Consider the following 26,962-nt stretch of genomic DNA (forward strand, 5'->3'; position numbering starts at 1 on the left):
CCTTGTGTACAGCAAAACATGGAGAGGTCTGCTCAGCCCTTCCTGGCTGCTGGCCTGGGTTGCTGCGTGGGGAGAAGTGGCTCATTGGTGGGGATGCTGCTGGAAAGCCAGGATTGCTCAAAGCAATTGTAAGTCCTGTAAGTCAGCACAATGGTGTTAACCTCCCATTGCACTGCTGTATCTCTAGGTGCAAGGCAGTGGGAAGCCTTCTCTTCTGCTGATATATGTATTGTGATGACACATGAACTATTGCATGACCTTTATTTTTCACAATTGTCTTCTTGAATAATGAATTATTGTGTATAGTAATGTCGCCAGTATGATAGAATGTGGTGTGTTTACAATAGATCTTTATTTCTATACGTACCCATTGTGTGATGAACATCAGTGATGCTCTTAAGGAATATTTGCATTACATCCACTGCCTGTAGATTTGGTTTCTTTCACTAAAGGTTAAGGCTAGACTTTCAATAGTGCTGCAGAGATGGGCAGATAAAGAACACATCCCTGGCTTAAACCTCTGAGCCTGAAAGTGCAAACCTTACCAAAAAGGATGGGATCTAATGTGTGATTACAGTGAATAAGTGATCAACTCTAAGACCTGATGGATGAAATGAAGCTGGTGCTGGGCCTGAACAGAAGTGTCTGTGATTTGTGTAGCCAGACAGCGAAACCCATAGGGATAGGAACTGTATTTCATGCTGTGAGTTGGCATAGTGCTTTGTACAATGAGGTTCTGATTGAATTGTTATCCCCCAGTGCCACCGTAACACAGGAAATAACAAATACTGGATTTAAAAGCCAGGAACAGCCATGTGAAAATGTGGATACTGTGTGAGTCTTAATTGTCTGAAACTAATAATCCGAACTGGAGATTAATCGCATCCTTTAATAACCTTGTCTGCAGATGTTTAGTAAGAAAACAAATGGAAATTAAATGATCAGATGCTGATCATTCTCTTGTTATTTGGGCTCCCGTTATGTCTTCATAAGCTGCTGCTTTGTTGGTTGTTTTTGTCTTAATTGGAGCTTTACCTTCTCTAGTGCGTTCTAATCCACAAATCTCAAAGGACTGACAGACAAACTGCACGGGTGCTGTATTGGTGTATCTAGATCAGGATTAGGTTGGTATTTGAGCCCACTACTTCCCAGCTTCCCCACAGGAGGGCAAAGCAAGTGGTGGTAGAAGCATTGGGTCCCTCTTCCATGTAAAAGAAAGGACAGTAATGTGGACTTGCTTCCTTTATTGACTACTACTTCTGTTGTTGCCATCTGTTATCTATCATTTATCCATTCTCTTTGATCCCAATCTATATTTAATGCCACAAGCAATTTGTTTTTCTCCTGTGTCTTATCAATATCTTTGATCTGTGTTACCTGTAACTTCTGATGCTCTGTACCATGTGAGTGATCTAATGAACCTCGGAGCTTGTCAGTAAATATCTGCTTGTCCTGTCATTAATAGCACCTTTTTGTTCTGTGGGATGCCGAGATACCTCATTCATGGAGGGTTAAATTAAAGCCAGGCGATCTATATGATAAAAAAACACAAGCCTCAGACCTTGTTGCCTCCATAATATTTATTACATGACATTCAGATTGCCTTCATGTTTGAGAAGCTCTGTGTTTGGATTTGGTTCAAGCATTGCTGTAAAGTAACTGCTCAATTGCTTTCTGTCCCTCAGATAGTTTTTGACTACTGTATTACTAATGCAGTTTTCAGCCCAAATCTGTACTTTAATGCAGCTCTGTGTACTAAAATAGAAATAAGACTGTAAGGGATGATGTGATTGGGTTTGCCCTGGGGTAGCTCTGCAGCTAGTTGAGAACATACACGGTGTGTGCTTCAGAAACGAGCAGTGCATAACATAACAGTTAGTACCTTTTCAGGTCTGGCTGAACCTCTTCAGCCTGAGACCCATCAGGATTTGCATCTCTATTTCTTTTTGTGCCCTAGTGTAGAGAGGAGATGTATTGCTAACTTCTGGTCTGACAGCTACTAATAGTCTGAAGACTTCCATTAAGTGTCAGTTTGGGGAATGGAGCTTGTTGAGCTCAGCTAAAATGATACCTCAATATCTTAAGGAGGAATTTTGAGCCAGTGCCTAAGTGGAAGATAAGCAGATTAAGTGTTTATTTCCTAAATGCAGCATCTCTGCCTCAGTTTTGGTTGCTGCTCTATTATTCGTTCTGGGGGGATCTTAGCACTGGTAAGTGGCACAGGATGATGTCCTTGCTTAAAGGCACATGAAATAAAATGCTGTCACATCTTCCCTGCGTGTTAAGAACAAAACAGGAAAACAAAGCAAGTTTTCCTTCTTAAGAAACAAAGTAAATGACGAGCAGTTGGTACTGGCAGCCTAATGAGCATCCTGTTCCCGGCACAGCATCTTGTATAGTGGTGTATGTAGCAGGGCTGCTCTTGGTGTTGTGATGGAGGCTGCCTTATTCTGGTAGGGAAGTCCCTGCTGCCCTCATCATTCCAGTTCTGCAGTGTATTATCTCCCAAGAAGTGTTCCATCTTTCCCCTCCTCACCCCAAGCCTTGCTGCTGTGTGTCTCCTTCCTGGAATGGAACAAGGCAGTTTATCTAACCCTTCAGCTCTTGTCAGCTGGCATGTCTTTATCCCATGTGTCCCTCTCCTGAGTCTGGCTTCATTTCATCACTTGGAGCTGCTCTTCCAGGAGAAATCCATTTCCCTGGCTGCTGAAAGGGCTCAAAACCTGAGCTGGGTGCTCTGTCTGTGCTGCGTATGCTCTGTTATAGTTTCTTTACAGAAGCAATTTATTATGCCTGCTGCAAGAGGGCAAGCGAGGCTGCTGTACAGTGTGCTCCCCTGGCACCCAACCAGGTGCTGTGGTTTTACAGACTTACTTTAACATTAACATGGCTACAGTGGTATAATGCTGCAGGTAAGTAAGCTCAGGTTCCCTAAACTGAGTGGTATGGAATTCTGCCTGGTGAGAAACTGAGGGAGAAAACTCCATTGATAATTGATAATATTGTTATGTAAAGGTTGAACTTAAACAACGTGCAGTTCTGGGATGAAATGAAAATGTGTAGTTAAAAACATGGTCAGTTGGTATCCCAAAGGATGGGGTTAATAACAAGCAGAAATGTGTTGGCTTAATGGTCACTGTCCTATTGGAGGGTCTCCTGGTATCTCTCCTACTGTTCAGAGGAAAGCTTATTGAAAAATGACTCAAACTTGTAATTGAGTCATTACTTGTAAGTAATCCTCTTTATATATGTGTATATATATATATATATTTAGTGCTGTGTCTTTTGTGAGGACTTTGTTGGTTTGTTTTTTTTCCTTGCAATACCCTGGAAGCTGCTCAATTGACATAATTAAGTGGTTTCAGTCTCATCTGGATGCTGCAGAGGTTTTCACATCCACCTTTGCTTTGAGCTGTGACAAAGACCACAGAGAAATTGGGACCAAAGCAGAAAGTTTTGGGAAGATGTGGAGCACATCACTGGGGGATCTTAATTCCAAAAGGACTCATTCTTATAAATGCTTTTCCTACAGTGAGGTTGAATGTAATGCTGCAAGCTGGAGGTCAGTAGCTGGGGTAGTGCCTTATTGCACTAGAAAGTGAGTTATACTATAAACTGTACCTTTCTGTTACCTACAGTAAAGTAACAATAAAATCAGCGCAGCTTGGATTTGTTCTTATGCTAAAAGAACTGATGCAAGAGTAGGACTTTGTCACATATTGACCGCAGACATCCATAGGAATGGAGCTGAGGCAGCAGAAAACTGCCTGAGTGATGCAATACCTCAACGATTCCAGGGTTAATCCCACTGGAATGGAGAAAAAATAGAGCTGTATTTATTTGAAAAACAAATGAAAGTTCCCAGTTAACTCCTTATGTTTCTGAAGTCTAAAATAACGGGGCTGGGTTACAGTATGCAGTAGAGTTTTATCAGAGGTTGCTTTGCAGTAAGCTTAGTAACCTGCAGGAGATGTTTGTGAGACATTAGATGTTGTAGGAAGCTCTTTGCTCTCCTTTCTCTTGAGACCACTCTGCATCCTTTTATAGCTCTCAGTTTAGAGCTGAAGAAAAGGGAAATGCACACGTTTTCCTATTTCCTTGCAGGTTTACATAAGCAATCAATGATGAAACCAGGAGCTGAAATCAGGTCCGCTTGCTGATGTGTTAAAACACAAAAGCTCATTCCTCATCTGCATTTCCATTGTCAGTATTAAGGCCATTCAGGACAAGGCCATGGTCAGAACATCAAGGGGGGTGGATTTCTTTTACTATGGTTATAACTGAGTTGGCGAATTCTGCACTGTCACACCTATCAGAAGGGGAGAATTGTACCAAAGTGCAAGCAATACAGGCAGAGCTTCTAACAGAGGTGATACATTCATGCCATAGGCAGCACATTCTGAAGCGGTGCTTCTCCAGTAGGTAGGGAAGCAAATGGATTGTGTTTACAGTGACTTCTGAAGAGGCACGTGAACAGCCGAGTGCTTGGAAACCAAGCCACAAACTGGTAAGGTCAGCAGCAGATGTAGTGAGCCTGGAACTTCATCTGAAGATTTAACTGCAAGTGACAGGACTAGTGGGAGTGTGCTGTGAGCATGGGCTTCCTAAGAATGGTCTGTCCTCCTTGGGGAAGGACACTTGGTCTCCTGTGCCTTAAATTCTATCAGTGCCATGGCTGGAGTGCCCTGCTGGGACCCACGAGTGCTCATAGAAACAGCAAAGCCGTGGATAGGGAAGGAAATGATTGCTCATTCATCTGAAATTTCCTCTTTCATTTCAGGGACTTTCTGCCTCGTGGTTCTGGCATTGTGACCAGGCGTCCACTGGTCCTGCAGCTGGTGAATGCCAGCACAGGTATGTAATCCATGTCCACAGTGTGCTGCTGGCTTCCTACCCTAGACCTGACAGGTCTTATTTCATCAGTGGCGCTGCTCAGCATCTAATTTTGTCTGAGTTAAGCAGTGTTTCATACATATGCTCATCATGATTTTCCTTTGTCTGTGCAGCTGTGACTCTTATGAGTGGGTATAACCCAAAAACTAAAGGAACCTGCTTACAGTCTCCTGAAATAAGTGGTTGGGATGGTTCTAGTGCACTTAAAATCAAGTATGGGAATGCTGGGATGTGGAATGGAATCCCTGCAGAGTTTTGTGACTGGAGTTGTGGACTATTCACTGCTTTGGCTGCTGCTTACAGAGTACTTTCATTACTGTTCCCTTCAAACATGAGATCTCATTGAGGAGCTGGCAAATGACTGTTTTAGAGTATTCCTCTCTTGTCAGGTGGACCTGACCTGTTTACAACAGTCCTCTGGTCTACCATAAAGAAGCAACTTGACTTGTGAGGATTTTTCACTTGAAATGGAGGGTTCTTGAACTGGTTATCATACTCAAAACCACCAAAACAAACACAAAAACCCACCAAGCAGTTCAAAACCATGTCAGAATGGTTTTGTGCTACTTTGAGACTCACTTGAACCTGTTCTCATCATGTCATGCAACTGCTATTTACCCCACTGCTTTAATACAGAGCTGCCCCAAGTTTTCATGAATACAAAGGTACTTCCCAGACCATCTATGGAGGTTGCAGGTGTGTGTTAAGCTTGCTTAATATCAACAGGGAAAGTCTTGGGTTATATTTCTTGAATGAACATGAGTGAGGATGCAGGCTCTGCGACCAGAGCTGGATTGGGAAGGTCTTGGTCTTATAGATTCTCTCAGATGTTGCTGCAACTGTGGCTGCAGTAATTTCTTTGCCAACCATGTAGGATCTAGAGAGAAAAACCTGTGTTTCTTTTCAATCCAGGACACTTTATTAAACTTCTGGCTGTGAGTTTTTCTCACTTGTGTGACTGTTTCTGACTCTCTGCTTCTGTGTAAACAGAGTATGGAGAGTTCCTGCACTGCAAAGGAAAGAAGTTCACAGATTTTGAGGAGATCCGTTTGGAGATTGAAGCTGAAACGGATCGTGTTACTGGCTCCAACAAAGGGATTTCCCCAGTGCCCATTAACCTCAGAGTCTATTCTCCTCATGGTGAGTCTTAATGCAGTCTCTGAAGTTGGGATAGATGAGGCAGATTGCTGTTCTGCCATAACATGAATACAGAACAAAGATGAAATGGAATCCCCCCATGTCTGGGTTATGGTGGAACACACTGCATGTCTTTGCCATATTTCTGGAGGGGCTTTGTCTGCCACTTGAAGTATCTGGCTGCAAGCAGAACTAGTCTCAGAAACGACTGATGTCTGTGCAGAAACTTCTTCCTATAAAGACTTTATTGCATCAGTGTGGACCTTCCTGTAAAGACCTGCAGCCTCTCCCTGTTTTCTGGGGAAATAAATGAATCATTGGCAATACAACTAATAACGGTTAGTTATTGCTCAACTTTAACAAAAAGGAATTGAAAACTTTTATTTGCTTCTGAGTTACATGCTTCTGTTATGCCTATAATGCACTGAAGACACTAAAGCTATGAATGTTCCATATAGACCAGAACATTCCAACCTTAATGCACACTTCTTATGTCTCCTGTTTCCTGTATATAGTCCTGAACCTGACGCTGGTGGATCTACCAGGCATGACCAAAGTCCCGGTGGGGGATCAGCCCCCTGACATAGAGTTCCAGATCCGAGATATGCTTATGCAGTTTGTCACCAAAGAGAATTGCCTCATCCTGGCAGTATCCCCAGCCAACTCTGATTTGGCCAATTCTGATGCTCTGAAGGTTGCGAAGGAGGTGGATCCTCAAGGTAAATCTCTTGTTTCAGTGTGTTTCATTACTAACCAGCAGCCTGAGTCTCCAGGCTGTGATTAGCTCAGCAGTTTTAGTCTCCTGTCTGTTGTCTTAAGTGGTATCTTCACCAGCATCTGCCCTTCTGAGAGGTGGCTTTGGGCATTAATAGCTACTGTAATAGAAATTGTATTATTCCACATTTCTTTATTTGAGCCCTATTTCTGAAGAGGTTGAGGGCTTCCCTCCCTTCACTTTGGTCATCTTTGTTTTGCCTGGAGAAGAGTAGGAAAATCTTCCCTAGAATCCATCTCTGTGGTAAAAAACAGGAGTGTCTGAACAGGGTATAGCTGGGAACTGACCTCTGTTACCTGGTGCTGTTGTGACCTCTTGGCTATTATGGGAACTGTGACATTTGTGCCCAAGAGCCCTTGTAGCCAAGCTGGGCAGTTTGTAAGCTTTCTGAACAAAGGAAGGTATTACACAGCTGTTTTACTTGATCATATTTTACTTGTTCTTTTATTAAGGGCAACGTACTATTGGAGTCATCACTAAGCTGGATCTTATGGATGAAGGAACTGATGCTAGGGATGTATTAGAAAATAAATTACTTCCTCTTCGCAGAGGTACGTTTCCTCACGCTCTGTGCATGATCTTCCTTCATTTTCCCTATATTTGGTATCTTTGCCTCATTCCTTTTCTTCAGGGTTCCTGGAACATCTGTTATGGTGTGTTCTTAAGCCAGCTCTGTTCCAAGTCAGAATTGAGAAGCTGGGGAATGGGCATGAGTCATGCTTAAGGAAAAGTAATTTTTAGGTATTTGTATCTTGATAGGTAGTGCTAGAAGGAGCATAACCCCGTGCTCTTATCTTTACTTTCTTCATTATATTTAATAGGCAAGCTGCAAAAATGGGATTCCTGTACTATTCTCCCCCCGCACCCCAAGTCTCTTATTTGATGGGATTACTGTAGTGCTTCAGGTGAAATCACATTTCCTGTGCTGTGCTATGTGCTGTACATAACCATAGTGGAATACCTGTCCTAAGGACATGAACAGAGAAGTCCTGAATGGAAATAGGGTGTTCTTAGTGACTGGGGGAGCAGTGATCAAAAAGCTAATTCTCAGTTGCATAGTGGCATTTCTGTCCTGTATACCAGGGAATTCCAGTTTTAAACTCTTCTGCTTGGTCCCAGATGTGTTGTCCTTAAGATTTCCCATTTGCAGTGTTGTTTCCTGGGTAGTTTCCTTCTCAACCTGAGCCCCACTTACATTTTCATCCTTGTAACTGCCTGATCTTTAATGCCATCCCTGCAGGTTACATTGGTGTAGTCAATAGAAGTCAGAAGGACATTGATGGCAAGAAGGACATTCAGGCAGCTCTGGCTGCAGAGAGAAAGTTCTTTCTCTCCCACCCAGCCTACAGACACATGGCTGATCGTATGGGAACCCCCTACCTGCAGAAAGTATTGAACCAGGTACCACCACCAATTGAGAACTGCTGCCCACTGTGCCCTTTATTCTGGGATAGCGTCATAGCAAATTTCTCCCAATTTCATCCTAAACCTTCTTCCTGCACAGCAATTGACCAACCACATCCGTGACACCCTGCCAGGGCTGCGCAACAAGCTGCAGAGCCAGCTGCTCTCCATTGAGAAGGAGGTGGAGGAGTATAAGAACTTTCGCCCTGACGACCCAGCTCGCAAGACCAAAGCTCTGCTTCAGTGAGTGCCCTTCACTGCGTGTCCCTCCCTGGAAAAGCCTGCCTGGCTATGTCTGCTACTTCCTGCTTTCTGTCTTCATTTAGGATGGTCCAGCAGTTTGCTGTGGACTTTGAGAAACGCATTGAAGGCTCTGGAGACCAAATTGATACCTATGAGTTGTCAGGAGGAGCCAGGATTAACCGCATCTTCCATGAACGTTTCCCCTTTGAGCTGGTGAAGGTACTGTTTCTCTGTATGCTTTCACCTTTTCCTACCTGTTTTCTTGTTACTTTTTACATGTTTCACCATCTATTTTCCCTTTTAACATTTGATGCTGTCACCTTATTTTTACTTCCTGTTGTTGGAACCTTCCCATAATACTCTCCTCTCTTAATTCCTGTCCTTGTGAGATAACTTTGCTTTTTTTTTTTTCCCCCCTGGTTAATATTTCTTTTGCTTTCTATTGCCTGTTTGAAAACATTAAGAACCAAAACATTCTTCTCTATCTTCTGCATTTTGCTGTTTCCTTTTTCATTTAAATATGACAATTCCTTGTTAGTGTAATACAAGAGCCTGCCTTGTATTAGATGATGTAATTCTGTATGTGAATTTTAAATCTCTTGGAGGTGTTTTCTGGCAGACAGCTGCCAAGACCTCACATTAAGCCTCAGGAGACAAAGCAGTTTGTTTTGGAAAGCAATCTAGTGCTTCAATCTTATTGCTTTAAGTAGCTCCTTGGGAGCTGCTGGGAGGGTTGGCACCTGTAAATGCAAGCCCTTAGCTATTCTTATCTGTTCATTTTTGTCCAGGATGTCTGCTTTGGCAATACAAGCTTTATGGCTGGACTCTACATCCGACATCTAGGCTAACATTCACCTGTCACATAATACTGGCATGGGACCTCCTATTGTGTAGAGCGTGCTGTTAGGTGTGCTGGGGTTGTGCAAACATCAGCCTGTTTCTGATAAAAACTCTCTCTTGGTGCAGATGGAGTTTGATGAGAAGGAGCTGAGACGGGAGATCAGCTACGCCATCAAGAACATCCATGGTATCAGGCACGTATCATGCACTAGGCAGACCACTGGCTGCGTAGTCTTGTAAATACCTCTAGACCTTCCCAATGGAGTTGAAGACTTCAGAGGTACGGTAGGTCAGCCATAAGGGAGAGGACTTCCTTGGACACCCTGGTGGTTTGAATCTGGGAGTAGGGATGAAGTAGCTGCTTTCTGTTCCCATATGAAAACTGCTGAAGCCTAAAAGGTAATGCAGCTGTGGTTACTAGTTTTCTCCCTCCTTGTTTCTACATAAGAAAGGACTGAGGGATGCAGGCCTGTACTGCTACTTAATTGAGTTTTAAACGTTGGTTTTCACATTATGCTTCCATTTTTACCAACATTCAAAACAGCTGCTGATCCTGAGCACCTTCCCTGGAGATCAGAGGGAGCTTTAGGGTTCCCATCACCAGGATTCCAGCAGCCCCAGGGGTTGAGTCCTAGGGCACAGTCAGCAAATACAGTTTCATCCCCACTAAGTGAAGGTTAACTGCCAGAAAGCACAGTCCGGGGTCACTGAGTGGTGCCGTTCCTGGGAAGGTGACCAGAGACTGGTGCCTGTTGTCCAACTGGGATCCATTTTACCCTTACATGTGCCTCTGGGGAGGTGCCAAGCATCCCTTTTTATTCTGGATTCCAGGACTGGTCTGAGGGTTGTGATGCTCCCAGCCCTGTGTGCGGGGTTTCAGTGGTGGTGGTGCCTACACTGAGATGCGTGTGTAACGTGACATTCTCCTTGCCCCTTCTCCCCCCCCTTCCTGCCTTGTCTTGTCCCCTACCCTGGGTGTTTAGAACCGGTCTCTTCACACCCGACATGGCCTTTGAGACCATTGTGAAAAAGCAGGTGAAGAAGATTAAAGAGCCTTGCCTGAAATGCGTGGACATGGTTATTTCGGAGTTAATCAATACCGTTAGACAGTGCACCAAGAAGGTAACCGGAGGCAGCATGGAGCTGGCACCTTCCACCCCTCTCTCTGGCTGCGGCACAGCATTGTGACCGGGGCAGGGATTTGCCTGCAGTGGCACTCAGTGTTTCTAACCACCTCCTCAGCATGACTAGACCTGAGCAGTACCAGCCTGGGACGATCCAGCCAACAAGCCAAACAGAAAGGGAAGCACTGTGAAACATGGGAGGTGGGCTGGTCCTTGGAATGCTTTAGAGCAGAGGGATACTGGGGATGCCCCCTCTGTGCCTCCAGTCTCTAGCTTGACTCTTGATTCCTTCTTAAGCCGTGGGTATTTCTCCTTATGGGGCCACTTTGGACTTAAATTTAGACTGAGTTTCTTTTCCAAGCTGGAGACTGGGATTTAAATTTTGTTCTCTCTGCTCTCTTAGAAGTAGGAGGGTTAATCCCTAATGAGCCTTTAGTATCAGGGCAGAGTGCTCCTGGCTGGGTGTGTGGGGCTGAACTTCAGAGGGTACAGTGGTTACAGGGAAGTGTTCCTGTGGTGTTTGGCTTGGTTTTTGGTTGGCTTGGTCCATATCCTGTTCTGGAAGAGCAGCACATGGCTGAGAAGGATTAAGTTAGAAAAGCCAATCTACCTTTGGGCTCTTCAAGGGAGCTCCAGGCTTCATCATTTGGGATTCATATTGGTATTCATTGAACCTTTGGGGAGGAGCCTGCCTTAATTCTGCTCTGTGGATGCATAAGCTTTTGTTTATGAGGCTGGGGTTGAAAAGCAGCAAGACTGGAAGATACATGCCATTCCTCTCAGCCATGGCTTGCTGCTTCAGCCAGGGCTGGGTGCTGGTCAAAAAACACCCGAGTTAGGATGGGAGCATGGGCACTGGAGACTGGAATCGCCACGGGCTGTTCAGGTGCAGGTAAATGGGCATTGCAGGATGTCTGGAGCCACCTTGTCCCTGCAAGGGTGGGGTGAGGTGCCCAAGTAGTGATAGATGCCATCACTTGCAGAGATGCGGAGCCCCTGTAGAAGGGCTTAGGCATGCAGACACGCTCTTTGCCCCCCCAGGACAGCCTGGAAGAGCAAAGCAGATTGCAGGGAGTTTGCTCAGGTTTCTAGTGTGCTGGAGGAGCTTTCTTTTTCTGTCCTGCTGTTCTTTCTTGGGGTGTGTGACTGTGGGGAGCACCCAGAAAATTGCCATTAGAGCCTGGTGACAGGTAAGCACAGGCCCTCAGGCTGCCAAGTATCCAGAGTTGCCTGCTAACTGGATCAGAAGGGCTCTCCTTTTTGGTGCCCTCTGAAACTTCTCTTGGTTTGTTCCTCATCCATCAGTTACTGTTCAAAATCTCCCACTCATTGTCTGTGTTTGCCCCTTCTCATACATTTCCCACTTTTCTTCATCATCTTTGTTTCCTCTTTACTAATGATGCCAGTAGTGAAGGGAATACCTGTTCTGACAGCAGTAGGTTCCTCCAGTCATCCAGTGTTGGGTACAGCAGGGTGGGAGATGAAGAGACCACAGGGATGTGAAGGGGGAATGGCAAAGGCTGAGGGTCAGTGTTCCACTTCAGCATCTTCAGCTAAGAATTTGGCTGACTGCAATGCTGGTTGCTGTGTGTGCTAGTAGTCATGGTTACAGCTTTCTGTTTTGGGAAGCAATATCATTGTTCAGGTGGTACATAGGTATGTGAAGGCGCTGATATGTTCTTTTGATTGTGTGGGTTTTTGTTTGTGTGAGGACCCATGAGCCTGGCCTGCAGAGCAGTGCACACAGTGCTGGGTTAGCAGTGCTGCTAGGTCTAAGGGTGTGAATGGAGCTCCAGGAGAACCTTTGCTTTGCTCTAAATGAGCTGCTATGGCACCTTGAGAGGCTGCGGGGTGAAGCTGAGTCCTGTGGTGTACTTTAAACCTCTTTGTTGCTTAAAGGGCAGATTACTGTTGGCCCTATAGGGTGTTGAAATGCATTATCATAGAGTGGTGCTGCTCGGGGTTTTGCAGGTGTTATCTATAGGACTACAAAGAGGTACATAACTGATTTTAAGTGGAGTAGTGTTTATAATCAGCTCTGAATTGTCAGCTGTAAGCACCCCAGGTTTGACTAGGAACTGCACCTTTGGCATAGCAGGATCCCATTCCTGTGTCAAAGGCACCTCATCCCCCTGAAAGCACTCAGAGCTCTGTTATGCTGTGCTAAAACCAGCTGAGACTGTGTCACAGGGAGCACCCTGGTAGGAGCTATAAAGGTTAAAGATGCATTGGAAAAACATCTTAGTAACAGTTTCAAGATAAACCTGTCTTTTTGTAACTGCAGTTTCTGTGGTCTTTCTGCTCTGCCACAGTGGAGCCCCTGAGGATACAGAGCACTTCAGAGGAATGGAATACCTCCATATAAAGCTCAGCCTGCACTGGGCCTGGTGCCACAGGTTGGCTGGTGCAGGACATGCTTTGTACAGCTGTGGATGCCCTGTAGCTTGTTTGTATTTCCTAAGCATTGGCTACATCTGGTCTTTCTGAGGAGTTATTGGTTGTCCCAAAGGCGAGTAAGGCAAAAGGTGCTCTGTAAATGGAGTGTTGTATCTGAATCTGAGACATATCCATTCCATTCAGTCCTCCTGCCAGCACAAGATGCAAGTGACAAACCTTTGAGTCTTAGCTTAGCTCCGGTGCTGGCCTGGAATAAGAAAAGCATGGAAGGGATAATCACAATGTGAGGTAGAGGGGAATGCCTGAGACGAGGGGAAATGAAGCACGGTGAGCCTGTAGGAAAGAGTCAGTGGCTCATTGTGGCAAGCAGCCATGCCTTAAAATCTGAATAAGCTTTTCTTCAGGAAGAGATCATTGATCCCCAGGGGTTGCCATGTGTTCATCTTGCTCTTCACAGCTCACCATTTCACCAGCCCAGCTGCTCCACCTCCTTCCCTCTGACACATCCATTTGCCTGTAGACTCTCCTGATACTTGGCAGTGAACAGGCCCCATAGCAATGCTCACCTGGTTCAGTAAGCTAATGGAGTGAACCAAAATCTCACTTCTCATTTTGCCTTGTTTTCTCTCTTTTCCCTTTTCCTTCCTTCTCTTTCCTTCCTCCTCTGCTCTTTCTCTGCTTCGCTCTCTTCTTCCTCGTTGCTTCCTCCCACCCTGCCCCTGCCATGCAGAACGGGTCTCTTCACGCCTGACCTCGCTTTTGAAGCCATAGTGAAAAAGCAGGTGCAGAAGTTGAAGGAGCCGAGTCTGAAGTGTGTGGATATGGTAGTGAGTGAGCTCACATCCACCATCAGAAAGTGTAGCGAAAAGGTAAAGAAACACAAAAAATATGCCAAGAAAGGTCAATGCCCACCCCCTTCCCGCACACATTTGTGCCAGTTTCTCTGCACACAACACGGGACCATTGGCAAACCCAGGGAGAGAGAAGGGGTGTGAAGATGCTCTGAAGGAGAGCAGCTATCTGCAGGCGTCAGTGCAGGTTTGAAGCAGTGGATCAGGAGCAGTGGGCTTTAGCTGATGGGCTCTTTGGCTGAGACGTGGGCTGGGACCCAGGTGGTTACTCTGTTCTGTGCCCTTTTCCTCTCTGTGTTTCAGTGGTGTTCAGCTCAGTGTGGAGCAAGCCCTTTACTGTGCCAGTCCCTGCGTATCTGGAACTCCTTACTTGTTTTTGCTAGAACCCCCTCCCTAATAATTCCACGCAGAAGGGAAAGAAACCAGAGGGAATGAACTTATGTCCCCCACAGCATGAGTTTCATTAGGCCTCACCTTGCCTACAGAGCACTGTGTACAAAGCAGCAGTCGATTAAAGCTTGAATCTCCATGAGATGCACAGAGTAAACAGGATACTGACCCAAGAGACTTGGTGGAGAAAAGCTTTTCCATGCATGGCTCCCATTACAGCATTCCTCCTGCTGGTACCTCACTCCATGGACTGTGCTCAGTTGAGATAGTGTGGACACTTCTGCACTGCAGAGCATTAGAGGTGAGGCCTTAAGGGGCAGTTTGGAGCTGCCATAGGTGTCAGGTGCAGGTTGCATAGGGCTGGGGCAGCAGTGGGTCTGCTTCCCAGGCCAGCTTTGTCCAGGAGGGGGCACCACGTGCCTCCTGAAAATCAGGACAGATGTGGCAATTAATTTGTGTGAAATTTACGAGCGAGGGGCCAGAAACATGTCTGGCACAGCAGTAGCATATTCTGGGAACTGAGTTGCAAGGGCTGTTTTGCTGGTTATTTTAAGCCTTGAAAATTGCAGACCTTTTCTTGCAGACTCTCCAACCATACAGCCTCGAATTGGGAAGGAAGGGAAGATAAGTGATATGAGCTCTTTTGGTGCGGGAGCTAAGCTGATGAGGCCTGGTTGTGCTTAGGAATATGGAGCTCATCTCCATTAAGGAGACACCTTTGTGCCCTGAGCTCTGCCCGCTGTATTTCTTGAAGGCTGCTGCTGTTGCCAAACAGCTGTGACCAGGCAGAGCAGCTCCATTCCAGCCTGTTTTCCTTATGGGTTTTATTTGAAGGCTTTGATTTGTTTGGCACTATTATCTGTATCTGACAGAAGATGGCTCCTGTAGGTGCTGCAGGGAGAAGAATCATGAGAACACCACCTGTAGAATCCCAGCTGTGTTGTTGGGTCGTATCATTAGTGTTGTAGGATGCTAAGGGCTGTGATGGAATTTAGCCTGAGAGGCCAGAGAGGTGAATGTTAGGGATGAGTGACTCTAAGAGAAATAACTGCTTGAGTTACTATATCTAGTGATAGTAATATTGGGGGGGGGGATGACACAAAAGGAAGGCTTTGCTAATATGTAAATACAGATGTCTACATCTGGTAAGAAGGCTGTCTTGCCTCTATCTTGCCCACTGCTCACTCTGAAAGAGGGTAGAAAGCTAGTTCTCTGAAACTGCCATAGACCCTAGTGGTTAGCAATCAGTGTCAGGTGCATTCTGATGGCTTCACACAAAGGCTAGTAACTGCCCAGGGGCATTAACTGATTCGCAGTGTTTATCTTGCATGTTATAGCCCTAGCTGCTTCACCTGGATGAGAGCATGCCCTATTAGGGGAGGCATCTGGAAAAGGCTACTTCAGGACTGATGCTAATTGTAAGGTAACACTCAGCCCACTGCGGTGTGGATTGCTGCTGCCTTTCAGACGTCAAGGCCAAACCTTTGAACCAAGCCCTGCAAGGCTTCGTGGAAGGAAGGCAGCTTGGGCTAACACCTTTTGAATTAGCTGAGCGGTCCTGTAGCCTTGGTTTGTTGCTGTTCTGAACTATTGTGTGCTGTTGTTTGTGTGCTGTCGCAATTATTTCGTTTCACCCCAGACGGTGAAGAAATCTTTGTGTGTGGTTAATAAGGCTGCATAGATGGAATAATACGAGAGTACTAACGAACGTAGGCAAACCCATCTGTTCCTTGAGTGCGATGGAAGCACAGCTTTCCTGTCTGAAGAGAGATTTGCAGCCAGTGGGTTATTAGAGCTGAGGGCTGAAGCACAGGTTGCCATTAACAGGCATTCTCTACCTGATCTGATCCTGAGCTGCTTCTAGTTGGCTAAACGGAGAGCAGCTCCAAAATCAAAAGAAAGCTGGTACAGTACAAGCACACAGAGCCTTAGTTTTGAGAGGGCAGCATCCCTAGCCAGTGTTGTTCCAAAAGCAGGAACTTCTGTGCCAGACTGCACCGCAGCATCTTACAGATGCAGGGAAGGCCTGAAGGTCGATCTTCAGTGTGCTGGCATGGACTGCTGGAACGTGCAGAGAGAGGAGCTAAGAAATATTGGGACAAAATGGTTTTCAAAGAGGGCTGTGAGTTTGTATTTAATCGGACAGGAAAATCCAGCTGAAACAGAATTGAAAACCTGCTTGAACTGTGATGTGATCCCAGGCTGACAGACTTAGCCCCTCAAAGGGTCCCTGCTCTCCTGTCTTTCAGAGTCATGGCATTTCTGGGTGCTGTTCATACTGCTGATAACTCCTTGTCCCTCTATGCCCTACTGCATGTTCCCTGGTGGCTGTGATATCTCGTGGCTTGTCCGTGTCTCTTTTCTTTGCCTGCCTTTGCTTTTCCTACGCATGCTTGGGAGTAGAATCTGCTGCTGCATGGGGACTAATGGCTCTCAATTTCTTTTTGCACATTAATGTTGTTGGATGACCTGGGTTCTGAATAAACCATAATGTGTTTTCTTTGTCTGCCTTTGGAATGGTGGGGGGTGGGGGTGGCAGGGAGAGGGTCCATGTGTGTTTTGTTTGACTATTTTTTTTTTTCTTTATTTGAAGCAAAAAAGCTGAGACTTGCTTAGAGATTTTCCAACTTCCTGTTTTTCTGTTTGACATAACTTTCCTATTTATCCTTTGCCAACCCTCCTTTCCCCCAAGGAAACAGGAAGCTTTGCTTGTGTGTATCTATGAAGCAACCAGCTGCCTGAACCATAAAGACCATGGAGAACACCCAGTTTGCACTTTCAAGACAAAGTGGTGCTGGGGAACTAACGCTGCCTCTTGCTTTTTTTTCCTGCCTCTGCAGAGCTGTTGGTGTTCAAAACAAGCTCCACGCTTGGCAATAGGCAGTCTCAAAGCTAGTTCTCAAAGCTAGTTCTCAAATCCAATTCCAAGCTATTGCAGCTCACTTGGTTTGCAAGGGTGCTGAAAGGTTTTGAGACTTTGTGGCTGGTTGTTAGAAATGCAGGTACTGGGTGCTTTAAGGGTGTTCATTGTGGAGGGTTTCTCATGTGTGGTCTTTGGATGCTTCTCTCTAAATGCAGTCAGTAAAGTGTACTCAGGAATTAATTCCCTTCTCAGTAATGTAGAAAGAAATAGAATGTTGTGGGTATGATGTGATTATAGACCTGAGTCCTGCCCAGCAAAGGTGGAGAGCAGCACCTGGATGCCCAGAGCAGAGCACAGCCTTCCTTGCAGTCTGCCAGACCTTCTGTCTCTACTTGCAGATGCTGATGGAGAAGTGCTTTCATTTAATACCCCAGCAAATGGGCACTGAGATCCAGTTCTGTCCCCGGGGAGACATCCCATAGAATTTAGCTGTTTGTAGCAGCAGGCCTTTCACCTCTGTAGGCAATGAGACGCTGAACACCCAAAACAATTGTTTTAATTTGCTTAATGAGAAAAGTATCTACAAATGTGAACTGGTGTGTTCACATCTGAAAAGAGTCAGATATGGTAGCTTTGGTGTAGGTCTCACTTAGAAGTTGCTGTAGGAGAGAGGAGGATTTATTCCATTAATTAAATTTGCCTTCAGCAGACCTTCAGAAACTTGGAAAATCTGTCTGCAAGTCCAGCTTTTCAGAACTCCCCTTTAAACAATAGAACAAACTGATTGCAGGGTGTATGTGTGCATGCCTACGTGCAGGGGGCTGTGCCCCCCGCTGCCTTTATACCTCCCTTTCCCTTGTGCACGTGTTTTCTCTCTCCTGCAGCTCAGCCAGTACCCTCATCTGCGTGAGGAGATGGAGAGGATTGTGACAACTCACATCCGTGAGAGGGAAGGCAGGACCAAAGATCAGGTGGGTGACCAGGAGCGTGTAAGAGGGAAGATGATGACATGGGGTGGGGGACATCCTGGGTTAGAGGGCTCTGAGCCATGGGCAACTGGCAGCACGGGGCTGATGGGATGAGCTGTGCCCAAGGCTCTGTCTGCTCCTGGTTACTAGTGGTATCAGTCACTAATGTCTTGCTCTGTCTGTGCCTCTGTTTGGCAGGTTATGCTTCTAATAGACATTGAGCTGGCTTACATGAACACAAACCATGAGGATTTCATTGGCTTTGCCAAGTAAGCACTATTACCCTATTGTCTTTTCTTCTCTTAATGTGCTTCCTGTGGCTTTGTCCTGTAGCTGTTCCAGTAAATGGTTGCAGAGACCCTGGTGCAGATGTTGTGGTCATGAAGTATGGCTTGACTCTCAGTATTGCTTCCCTTTTCAACGACTCCATATCCCATGTCTGGGGAGGATAATTAGGGTTGCTTGTGAAGTAGAAGGGTGAGTTAGGGAATTAAGGTTGTGTCAAGCTGTGCAGGGTTAGTGGCCCAAATGTGGTTCAGGTGGGATTGAGGAGTAGATCAAGGCTGAGTGAGCAGGTGGAGATGGATTGGGTTATTAAGGCTTGGAAGCCTGTGGTGAACTCTCTGTAACAGCTGTGTGGTGGGAGCAGACTGCAGGTGATCCAGAAGAGCATGAGGAGTTTTGAATGTCTCCACTGTTGTTTGCAGTGCTCAGCAGAGGAGCAGCCAGATGAGCAAGAAGAAGGCAGCTGGCAACCAGGTAGGCCAAGTTTCCATCTCCTTCACTGCTGCAAGAAGGACATGTTTGTTACCTGGATGCTACCAGGTGGACAATGCTGGGCTGGATGCAGCAGTTCACTAAGTTGTGGCTTTTTGTTTTTCTTTTATCCTTACCAAGTTCTGTTTACATCTGGAGGAGAATTTTGAGGCTCGGTACAGTTGTAAAGAGCCAAGTGTGTAGCAACAACAGAGGGGAAGTGTCTTAGAGGTAAATGGGTATTTGATAATCAACATCTAGTCTCATACAGTCAGAAGGGGTACAGTACTAAGTAAGCTCACTGCCTGCTGGCTGGTGTTGATTTTCTGACAGAAATCACTATCAGTGTTGAATACCTCCCTGAGTTTTCAGCCCCTCCACGAGCTGTGCCAGCTCTTCTGCTGACGTCAGGGCATACAAAAGCTTGGGGTCCTGTGGATGAGTTCATATTAGAGCAACTTAATAAGCTGAACTTCCATTTCCAGTCCAATTATTTCTAGGTCTGCTACAAGACAGACTTGTGAATCCTAGTTATCTTTCCCATCAGTGGCCATTACTTTCTGCAAAGGTATTTCAAGAGAGTTCATGTTCTCTCTTGTGGAAACCTTCAGTGGAAATACTTCAGCCCTTTGCACTGGGAGACAGGGTGATGTATAGCTATAGCTGCACTGGCTGTGTGAGAATGTGCTCACTGGGAGAAAGCACAAGGGAGGAGTGGAGTCCACTTATTCCTTCAGGAGCTGTAGGGATTCCATGTGGGGAAGCTAATGACAACTTCTACTTTTGCCTGGGGTAATGACAAGGCTCTCTAGACTAGAAGATGCTATAGAGGTAGCATCACAGGGAGAAACAAAAGCTTTCATTTGGTTGTCTTTTAAAAAACCTTCACTCCTAATATCCACTTCCTTCAAATGTGTTTGATCACCTTTTCCTGCACACATACATGCAGGCTGTTTCAGTGCTGCTGGCAGGCAGGATGGACTGGCCAACATCTGCTTTGTGGGATCTGAGTGCTGCTGTACCGAGCCTGATGCTCTGCAGTGCACCTTGCTGGAGAGCTGACTGTACCAGAGCACAGAGGGCGAGCTCTGCACCAACCTGTGAAATCCCTGGGCTTTTCCTTTTGGCAGGCTTTGTTTTGGGATGGGGATTGCTTTTCTTTTTGCCTGGGATATGAGTTTTGGCAGCAGGTTCCGATTTATTTTCATTTTTTGAGCCTCTCTTCTCCTGCTCCAGCTTTCCTAGTAATAATTTCTCCTCTCTTTGCTCCTCTCCTGCTCTCTGCTCTGCTGCTGTTGCTATGGTTCCCCTTTGCAGGATGAGATCCTGGTGAGTAGAAGGCCGCTCAGTAGGGTGTGCTAATGAACATCAATGTTGCATCTGGGAAGGTGAGAACAGTGTATAGGAAAATTATTTCCTCTGCTGCTGAAAGGGGAGAGGAGTGCAGCTGGCAGTAGGCCCAGGTAAAGCAGAAACGAGGTATAAAGGTGCAGTGTGCTAAGGAAAATCTTGGAGCTGCTGGTACATCTGCAAGTGGGTGGAGATGAAAAGCCGCCATCCAGGGGTTCTGTTTCACTGCCCTCTCCCGTCCGTTGAGAGAATAGGACCATCTCCAGTTCTAACAGCGGCAGTGAGGTGAAGATCCAGTACTCTCACATTCACCTTTAGAGATGCAGGTTGAAGGATTGCACAGCTCTGTGGTGGGCTGTGCACACAGTGCAGCTGATACAGTGCAGCTGCATGCTTTTTTTTTTTCATTGCTGGGTCACATTCAACAAGCAAACTGTTCATTGAGGTAAACACACATTGCACACAGATGTATCTGGCTGTTAAGGGTCCAACAAGGCACAGAAGTTAATGCCTTTAAGCTGATGCATACTTGCATTTGCTTATTGGTGTGTAAGGCTCTAAAACAGCAGATGATGAATTGGAGTTCCATAGAGAGTAACTGCCTGGCTGCTCTACAAGCGAACCTATAGGAACTTGTATTACTCTGTTAATATGATTACTCAAATCCACGGGTATGCTGAAGTCCAGGGTACTAATTCCAGATGCACCATTTTGTTCTCACATACTTAATGTCTCCTTGTCACAAAGCTCAGTTATATCAGAGTTGCTTGCCCATCTCTTTCTCTTGAACTGTTTCCCCCACCCCTGTGCTGGGTGAAGCACTCCCCACCTGTGGTGTGCCCAAAGGTGTGCTGCTCTCTTGGTTTTTCTCTGGGCATGTATTTTTCTGGGTGTGTTGCTGTGACCTGATGCTTCTGTAGGCTGTGCCCTCTCACAAGGCACTCTATGCAGTTCTTCCTGTGTCTCTTTCCTCTTGACAGAGTGTATAAGGCACTGCCAGGTTCCTTCCTGCATCCTTTTTATTCCTAGCCCCTTTGAGGCTAAGGTTTTCACTGGCTAGTTGAATGGGGGGCTCTTCTGGCAGCAGCAGAGAGCACGGTGTTCCTTGCCTTTCCATGTGATTCTGTGTGTAGGGGTACCCTCTGCTTTATCCTCTGTCACCTAAAACCTTCAGGACCCTTGTTAACACTTCCTGCTTCCAACCTCATAGGTCATCCGAAAGGGCTGGCTTACCATCAACAACATCGGGATCATGAAGGGTGGCTCCAAGGAGTACTGGTTTGTCCTGACAGCAGAGAACCTCTCCTGGTATAAGGACGACGAGGTGAGTAGCTACATCAACTCTGCAACTTGAAAACGCTGTGACTCTGAGTATTGCAGCTGAGGGGCAGCTCAGATTCTGCCTCCTTCTGACTGTGGATAAAATGCACTTGGGCCTTCAGAGTTGTGGTGCTATGGTATTGATGTCTTTCCACTTCAGTAGAAACTGGTGTCAGCAGACAGAATTGTCCCAGGTGAAAATATCATTAAGTGTGTTTCTTCTCATGCAAATCCAAGATAACTGTTGTGTTCTCTGGTTATTACTTTGGAGAGAGGAAAACTAACTGGTTGGTTTTGGTGAGGATGTGATCCCAAGGGACAGCCCCAGTCAATGTGCTGGGGGATGAGAAGTGCCCCATTTGCTGCTGTTATGCATTGAGGTGATCAGGACTCCTGATCCCCAAAACTGCTCTGTCCTTTGCTGTGGTTCTCTTTGTCACTCAGGTGTTTTGGGGCATGTAGTAATGTGCCTGGGAGCTGTAGCTTTGTTCTTTTCTAGTTTATATCAGTGGGTTCGTTTCATTCTCAGCAGGTGAAAATGATGACAAATGCAGTGATGAATCAGCCTCTAAATATCACCTACTGCATGGAGACTGCGCTAGCACTGCTGTGCGTGAGCAGGCAGCGATTTCATACTTGAAGAATCAGGCATTTAAATGTCTTTGCTAAATCAATGCATCTCTGCTTTGAGACCCCTGACCTTTATATTCAGAGCTGCTTGGGGAGGCTTTGCTTTCCTCCAGGTTACATACGCTGATGGAGTGGTTATAAACATCAAGAAGTTTAATCAAAGCCAGCTGCTCCATCTGCATTGTGGAGATGACCAGAACTCCTTGTTTTTTCCCCTGGGGAGTGGGAGGGAGGACTGCAGCATAAACTGTTAATGGATTCCAGTTGCATGGGATGGGGGTTGGACCTCTCCCCCTCCTGGGGGAGTGCAGCCTTGGGGGTCAGTAGCAACTGGAGGTCTGAACCGTTTCCCTTCCCCATGGTAAGATGTAGGGCCGCCTAATTAAAGCAATTCCCTGCCAGCCTGGGTCCCTTTATAAACACAGGAGAGCCAGTGCTGACGAGATCTGAGCAGCTCCTGAGAAAGGAGCCTTTGTGCTCTGAGTGGGAGCAGAGGGGAAGGGGAAGCATGCTTTTGATTCCTCCCCAGGTTCAGCTCCTTGATCTCCGGCTGAGGGGGAGATGTGAAGCAACGTCCACCTGGCTCCACAGCTGAGTGGAACTGTGAGTTGGTGTATTCTGGGGGCAGCTCAGAGCACCCCAAGCATGGGAAATCCCACCCCAAACCTCAGTCCTGCAGGGCTGGCTGCAGTGCTCTCTGTGTGCCCATCCCGGATCTCTCCTCCCATACAGATTGAGGACTCATGTCCTCTGTGGTTCCTAAAATACCATCATGTGCTTTTAGAGGCTGCACACAGTGATCTTTCTTCAGCTCTGGGAGGAGGGGGGAGGTTTTGCCCAGCCCTGTGGTCCCTGTTCCCCTGTGCTCTGCTGGCTGGAGGAAACCAGGAGGGAACTGGCTCTGTCCTGCTGGTGGAGGAGCTGTGGGAGGTGGACTGGGAAGGCGAGGGGTGACATGGTATGGTGGGGTCAGGGGGAAGGTCTGGCTAGCAGGGAGCTGGGGGGAGTGGGGACGTGGCCTCTCCCTGCCCTATTTTGTGAGCCAGGACTGGAGTCTGAGGAATGGAGACATCTGGACCCCATTAGTGAAATACCAGTCTTTCCGCAAAGCTGGTTTGTTTTTCCTCTGCCTCTGAAGAAAGGAATTGAAACTTAAAATGTCTTAAAGGGCCCAGCGTTGCGTGTTAGCGGGGAGATGGCTGCTGATGCTTTGGAGGGGCCTTGAAGGAGTGTGTTGGGGAATGGGAGGGGAAGGAGAGAGGGGCCAGGCGGGGGTGGAAAGTTGGCTCCCCACTCTGCCATACTGCCAAAGCATTTGTGTGTGTGTGTGCGCGCTCCTGAGCTCTCTGTTTTTCTTCCTGTCTCCTCTCAGGAAGGCAGATGCCCACAGACAGCTGGCCTCCCCCAGATCCAGTGACCCCCAGGGTTACCTGCACCTCCTGCAGGCTGGGGGCTGCAGGCCAGCGTGGGAAGGAGAGGCAGGGAGGAGCCTGCCCTGGCTGCTGGCAATATAGAGCATCATTTCTCTGCTCAGGGAAGCCCCAGAGTCTCCAGAGCTGGAGCAGTGCTGCAGCGTGCTGTCTGGCTGCTCAGTAAGTGTTGTAGCAGACGTGCAACAGGGACTTGATTCAAATAGCACTGCTTGAATCTTCTGTGAAATCCTTAGTGTCTGTTTCTCTGCACATCTTTCCCTCTGGATGCAGAAGGGACTGTGGGCTGGACCAGAGCACGTGGTGCTGGGGAGCTGGCAGGCAGGATGCACTGAGCCCTGCGTTGCTGTTGGTAAAGCTTGCTGCCTGCTGGAGGGACCCCTGCACTCCCTGCCCTGTCAGCATCCACAGGTGTGCATGTGTAGACAGAGAGATCTGCCATTCCACTGTCAATTTGTGTGTATGTGTGATTCAAATGGACCTTCTGTCCTCAGGTAAATCACCCACTGAGAGTGTGGGATCTGCATCATAGGTGACCTCACGGGAGGAACGTGGCCTTACTTGCTGTGTGCATGCACTGCCACTGCCTTTTGATTCCTGTGTTACAGGAGGGGTGGGTGCAGAGTTCCTGGTGGCTTCAGGTACATGTATGAGGATGCTTCAGATTCTTTATGCATAGTGTTGGTTCCTCCTGCATCACTTGTGCTTGGGCTCTCGGTGCCTTTCTGTTGGTTGGAGTACAAAGGTACTCTCCTGTTCTGGGAAGAAAATGACCTTTATGACCATCATTGGCTGCTTATCCTGCACTTTTTAGTGTCTTGTATCCAATTTCACTTAAAAATAATAATAAATACATTGATCAATAGTGAAGTTGTTCCCCTGCAACACACGCATGCAGCCCCCACCTCTGCCCCACCAGTCTGTGTCCTTGATGCCCTGGTTAACCTGGTAGGGATCTTTTCTTTGCTCCCATCCCCACAAACTGGTGCTGAGGTGGTGCCTCTGGTCCAGCTGCATCCTGGTGTTTGCAACCATTTTGTTTAACAAGCAGATCTGCTTGGAGGTTTTTTTTCCTCCGCTGCTTTCACAGCGCTCTCAGCTGCTCTGTGAAACATCTTTACATCATCTGTGGAGCTCTTTCATTCACTTATTGTCTTCAAAAGAAGAGTTTTCTCCTGGATAAACACTTTTCTCTTACTCAGTCCTCATTTATACTTTCACTCACTGTTTCTCTTTTATTTTCCAGACAAATATCAAAGCAAACACAACTTCCAGAGCATTCAAACCTCCACCTTTCAATCCTTTGGGTTTTTTTTCTTTGTTTTTCAATGATCAGCATTCTTTAAGATATGAATTCCCCTCTCTCCATTCACCCTTCTGTGCACCATCATGCCTTGTCAGGTAGCAAAGTGCAGTACAGCTGTAGCTCCACCAGGCCCTTCTGTTTCTCTCTGCACTTTATGGCAAAGCTTAGCACGTGAAACAAGCCATCATCAGCACAGCCATCCCTGGGACAAATACGCAAAGCTGAAAGAAAGGATGGATGGCTGAGAAGGAGACGAAGAGAGAAGTGGAGAAAGAGTAAGAAGCATGTGAGCAGGCTGGTAAGCAGGCAGGTGAAAGTAATCGAGCGTGGCTTCAAAGGGTGTTGTTATCCTCCCAGGCTGAGGGATGGGTGAGCTCTGCATGCAGCTGCCCCCGCAGCCCACCCTCACCAAGCATGTCCCTCTGCCGTGCAGGTGTTGCCGTCCCTGTGCAGCACTGGCAGTGTGTGGTGTATCCCAGCACAGCCTAACCAATGTGCAGACTACTGTACAATCTCGTAGTCCTGAACAGGTAGTCTGAACACTGGGCAGACGGAGTGGAGCCTCTGTGATCTGCTCTCCGGCTCTCAGCAGCTCATTAGTCCTTCCCCTCCCTGCCTTTGGGATGGGGTTTTGGGGGCAGAGATGGGGTGAAGGAAGGTCCAAGTCCTGATGGAAGAGACATCCTCCTTTTGGCAGCCTCGTTCCCTGCATGCTTCCAGTTTGGATTGTGTCTCCAAGCTCCTTCCTGTGCTGGTGTCTGAAGGCTGGTACCTGGTTTCCACCTGGGACATGCTGCACCTTCCTATAGAGAAGAGAAAAAAATATACATCAATTACTGCAGTTCGAAGAGGAAATGTGAAGTTTTGGCTGTCGCCTGGGTGTGCAGAACTTGTTGCTTCATTCAAGCCCTCATCGCCTTGATAGCTCTGGCACAACAGCTGGTGGAGCTGGGTGGGAGGCTTCCCAGGCCCCAAGCACCCTCAGCTCCTCCTGCCCAGCTTGTCCGTAGATCGGCCCTTTGCCTGCAGTGTGGAGTAGAGCTCAACCCTTCCTTTGCTTCCAAGTCCTCCAAAGGGTCCTTTGACCCACCTTGGCCAGTTGCCTGTGAGCTCGCCTCCGGCTACTGCAGGAGCAATCCACATCCCGTCTCTTTCTCCCCCCACCATCTCTGGCATTGCAGAGCCTCCCTCCCTCTTCTGGTTTTTGCTCCCTCCCTTCTTGCTTCCCTTCTGTCCTTCTGCCTCAATTGACGTGGCAGTGGAGAGCTAACTAGACTCGAGGGAGGAGCTTGCTGGCTGCTGGGAAGGCCGGAGGTTGGCAGGAAGTGAGCGGGCTGGAGCGTAGGGTTGCGCGGGGGAAAGGAAGGTTCCCTACCTCGCATGGAAACTTGAGGAATGCCGTTGCTTTCTGCGCCGCTTGGCTCCCATGTAGTGATTCCAGATGTTCCCTAACCCATGTGGTTTGCTCCCTCTCTCCCCGGTGCCGCAGGCATAAAGAGGTCTTTGTTTTTGCCGCGTGTCTCCCTTCCAGCGTCGCCTTCTCTTCTTGTGCACGCTGATGGACGCTTATGATTTGCGGCTATAAATACGAATACCCACAGCTCTCACTTTGGCCCTAAGCATGTAGCCAAGCCTCTCCTTTTCCTGGAGGTGTGCGATGCTTTGCGCATGTGTCGTGCTCTGCCTGATCCAACCAACTCAACACCGAGGATGGTCCAGCTCTGCCCGGTGCTCAGAACTCCATGCTCACCCTTAGAGAGGCTGACAGCACTGCTGTGACTTGGTCACAGTGGGGTTTTGGGGTGTTACAACCCCACTGGTTCTTAAGCTGCTCACTATGGGTATGTTTTCTAACGCAAGCAATTATGGCTTCCTAAGGGTGCACCATGCATTAAGCTGCATGCTTAAATCTGCATGTGAGCTCAGCTGTGATCTTACTGTACTTGTGAGCAGGTGAGAAACGGGTGTGCAGCTGATTGCCATTGCTGTGCTTACTAAGCCAGCAGTAATGATGGTGATTAATCACATGAGTCCAGGCCCCGGCGTCTGCAGAGCTTTTGAACTAAATCAGCTTAAAATCTTAGGATGTGTTGTTTAAGTTAAACCAATGTAGCTTTTCTCTGTAAACAAGCCATTACAGCTGCTTCAAGCTTGGAGTGGTCATCAGTGTCCAGTAATTTATGTTAGTAAAAATTAAGCTCTGAGGGTCAAAGAGTGATGCAGGTGGGCTTTGCTCTCCAGAAATGATGGAGATGTGTGTAAGGGGTCACTGGGGCTTCCTGGAG

At 47.1% G+C, this 26,962-nt stretch overlaps 1 protein-coding gene and 1 long non-coding RNA gene across 31 annotated transcripts in view; one reads left to right on the plus strand and one right to left on the minus strand.

Annotated features, from left to right (window-relative positions):
• Positions 1–26,962, plus strand: part of DNM1 (dynamin 1) — a 56,531-nt gene that overhangs the window by 13,402 nt on the left and 16,167 nt on the right. For 16 of the 30 annotated variants that reach the window (XR_014936294.1, XR_001558679.3, XR_001558678.3 and 13 more), the window contains exons 2-15: positions 4,781–4,854; positions 5,884–6,033; positions 6,546–6,749; positions 7,258–7,356; positions 8,046–8,206; positions 8,310–8,452; positions 8,536–8,671; positions 9,419–9,486; positions 10,276–10,414; positions 17,802–17,888; positions 18,084–18,154; positions 18,593–18,644; positions 19,959–19,970; positions 21,202–21,315. Coding sequence is in view for 21 of the 30 variants with exons in the window: in XM_085521398.1 (XP_085377524.1) it covers positions 4,781–4,854; positions 5,884–6,033; positions 6,546–6,749; positions 7,258–7,356; positions 8,046–8,206; positions 8,310–8,452; positions 8,536–8,671; positions 9,419–9,486; positions 10,276–10,414; positions 17,802–17,888; positions 18,084–18,154; positions 18,593–18,644; positions 19,959–19,970; positions 21,202–21,315 (1,510 nt within the window). In the remaining 9 variants the exon portion in view is untranslated. Of the gene's footprint in view, positions 1–4,780; positions 4,855–5,883; positions 6,034–6,545; positions 6,750–7,257; positions 7,357–8,045; positions 8,207–8,309; positions 8,453–8,535; positions 8,672–9,418; positions 9,487–10,275; positions 10,415–13,543; positions 13,683–17,801; positions 17,889–18,083; positions 18,155–18,592; positions 18,645–19,958; positions 19,971–21,201; positions 21,316–26,962 lie in introns of all 30 variants that reach the window. The other 14 variants (XM_085521400.1, XM_015879119.3, XM_085521408.1 and 11 more) reach the window with 4 other exon arrangements.
• LOC107321796 (uncharacterized) lies at positions 24,580–25,955 on the minus strand. Its single transcript, XR_001558684.3, has 2 exons — positions 25,768–25,955; positions 24,580–25,480 (listed from the first exon to the last, which is right to left on the minus strand). It is a non-coding gene; the product is annotated as an uncharacterized LOC107321796 (long non-coding RNA).

This window comes from Coturnix japonica, chromosome 21, assembly GCF_054131305.1.
Source record: "Coturnix japonica strain WE chromosome 21, WE-NBRP24, whole genome shotgun sequence".
NCBI lineage: Eukaryota > Metazoa > Chordata > Aves > Galliformes > Phasianidae > Coturnix > Coturnix japonica.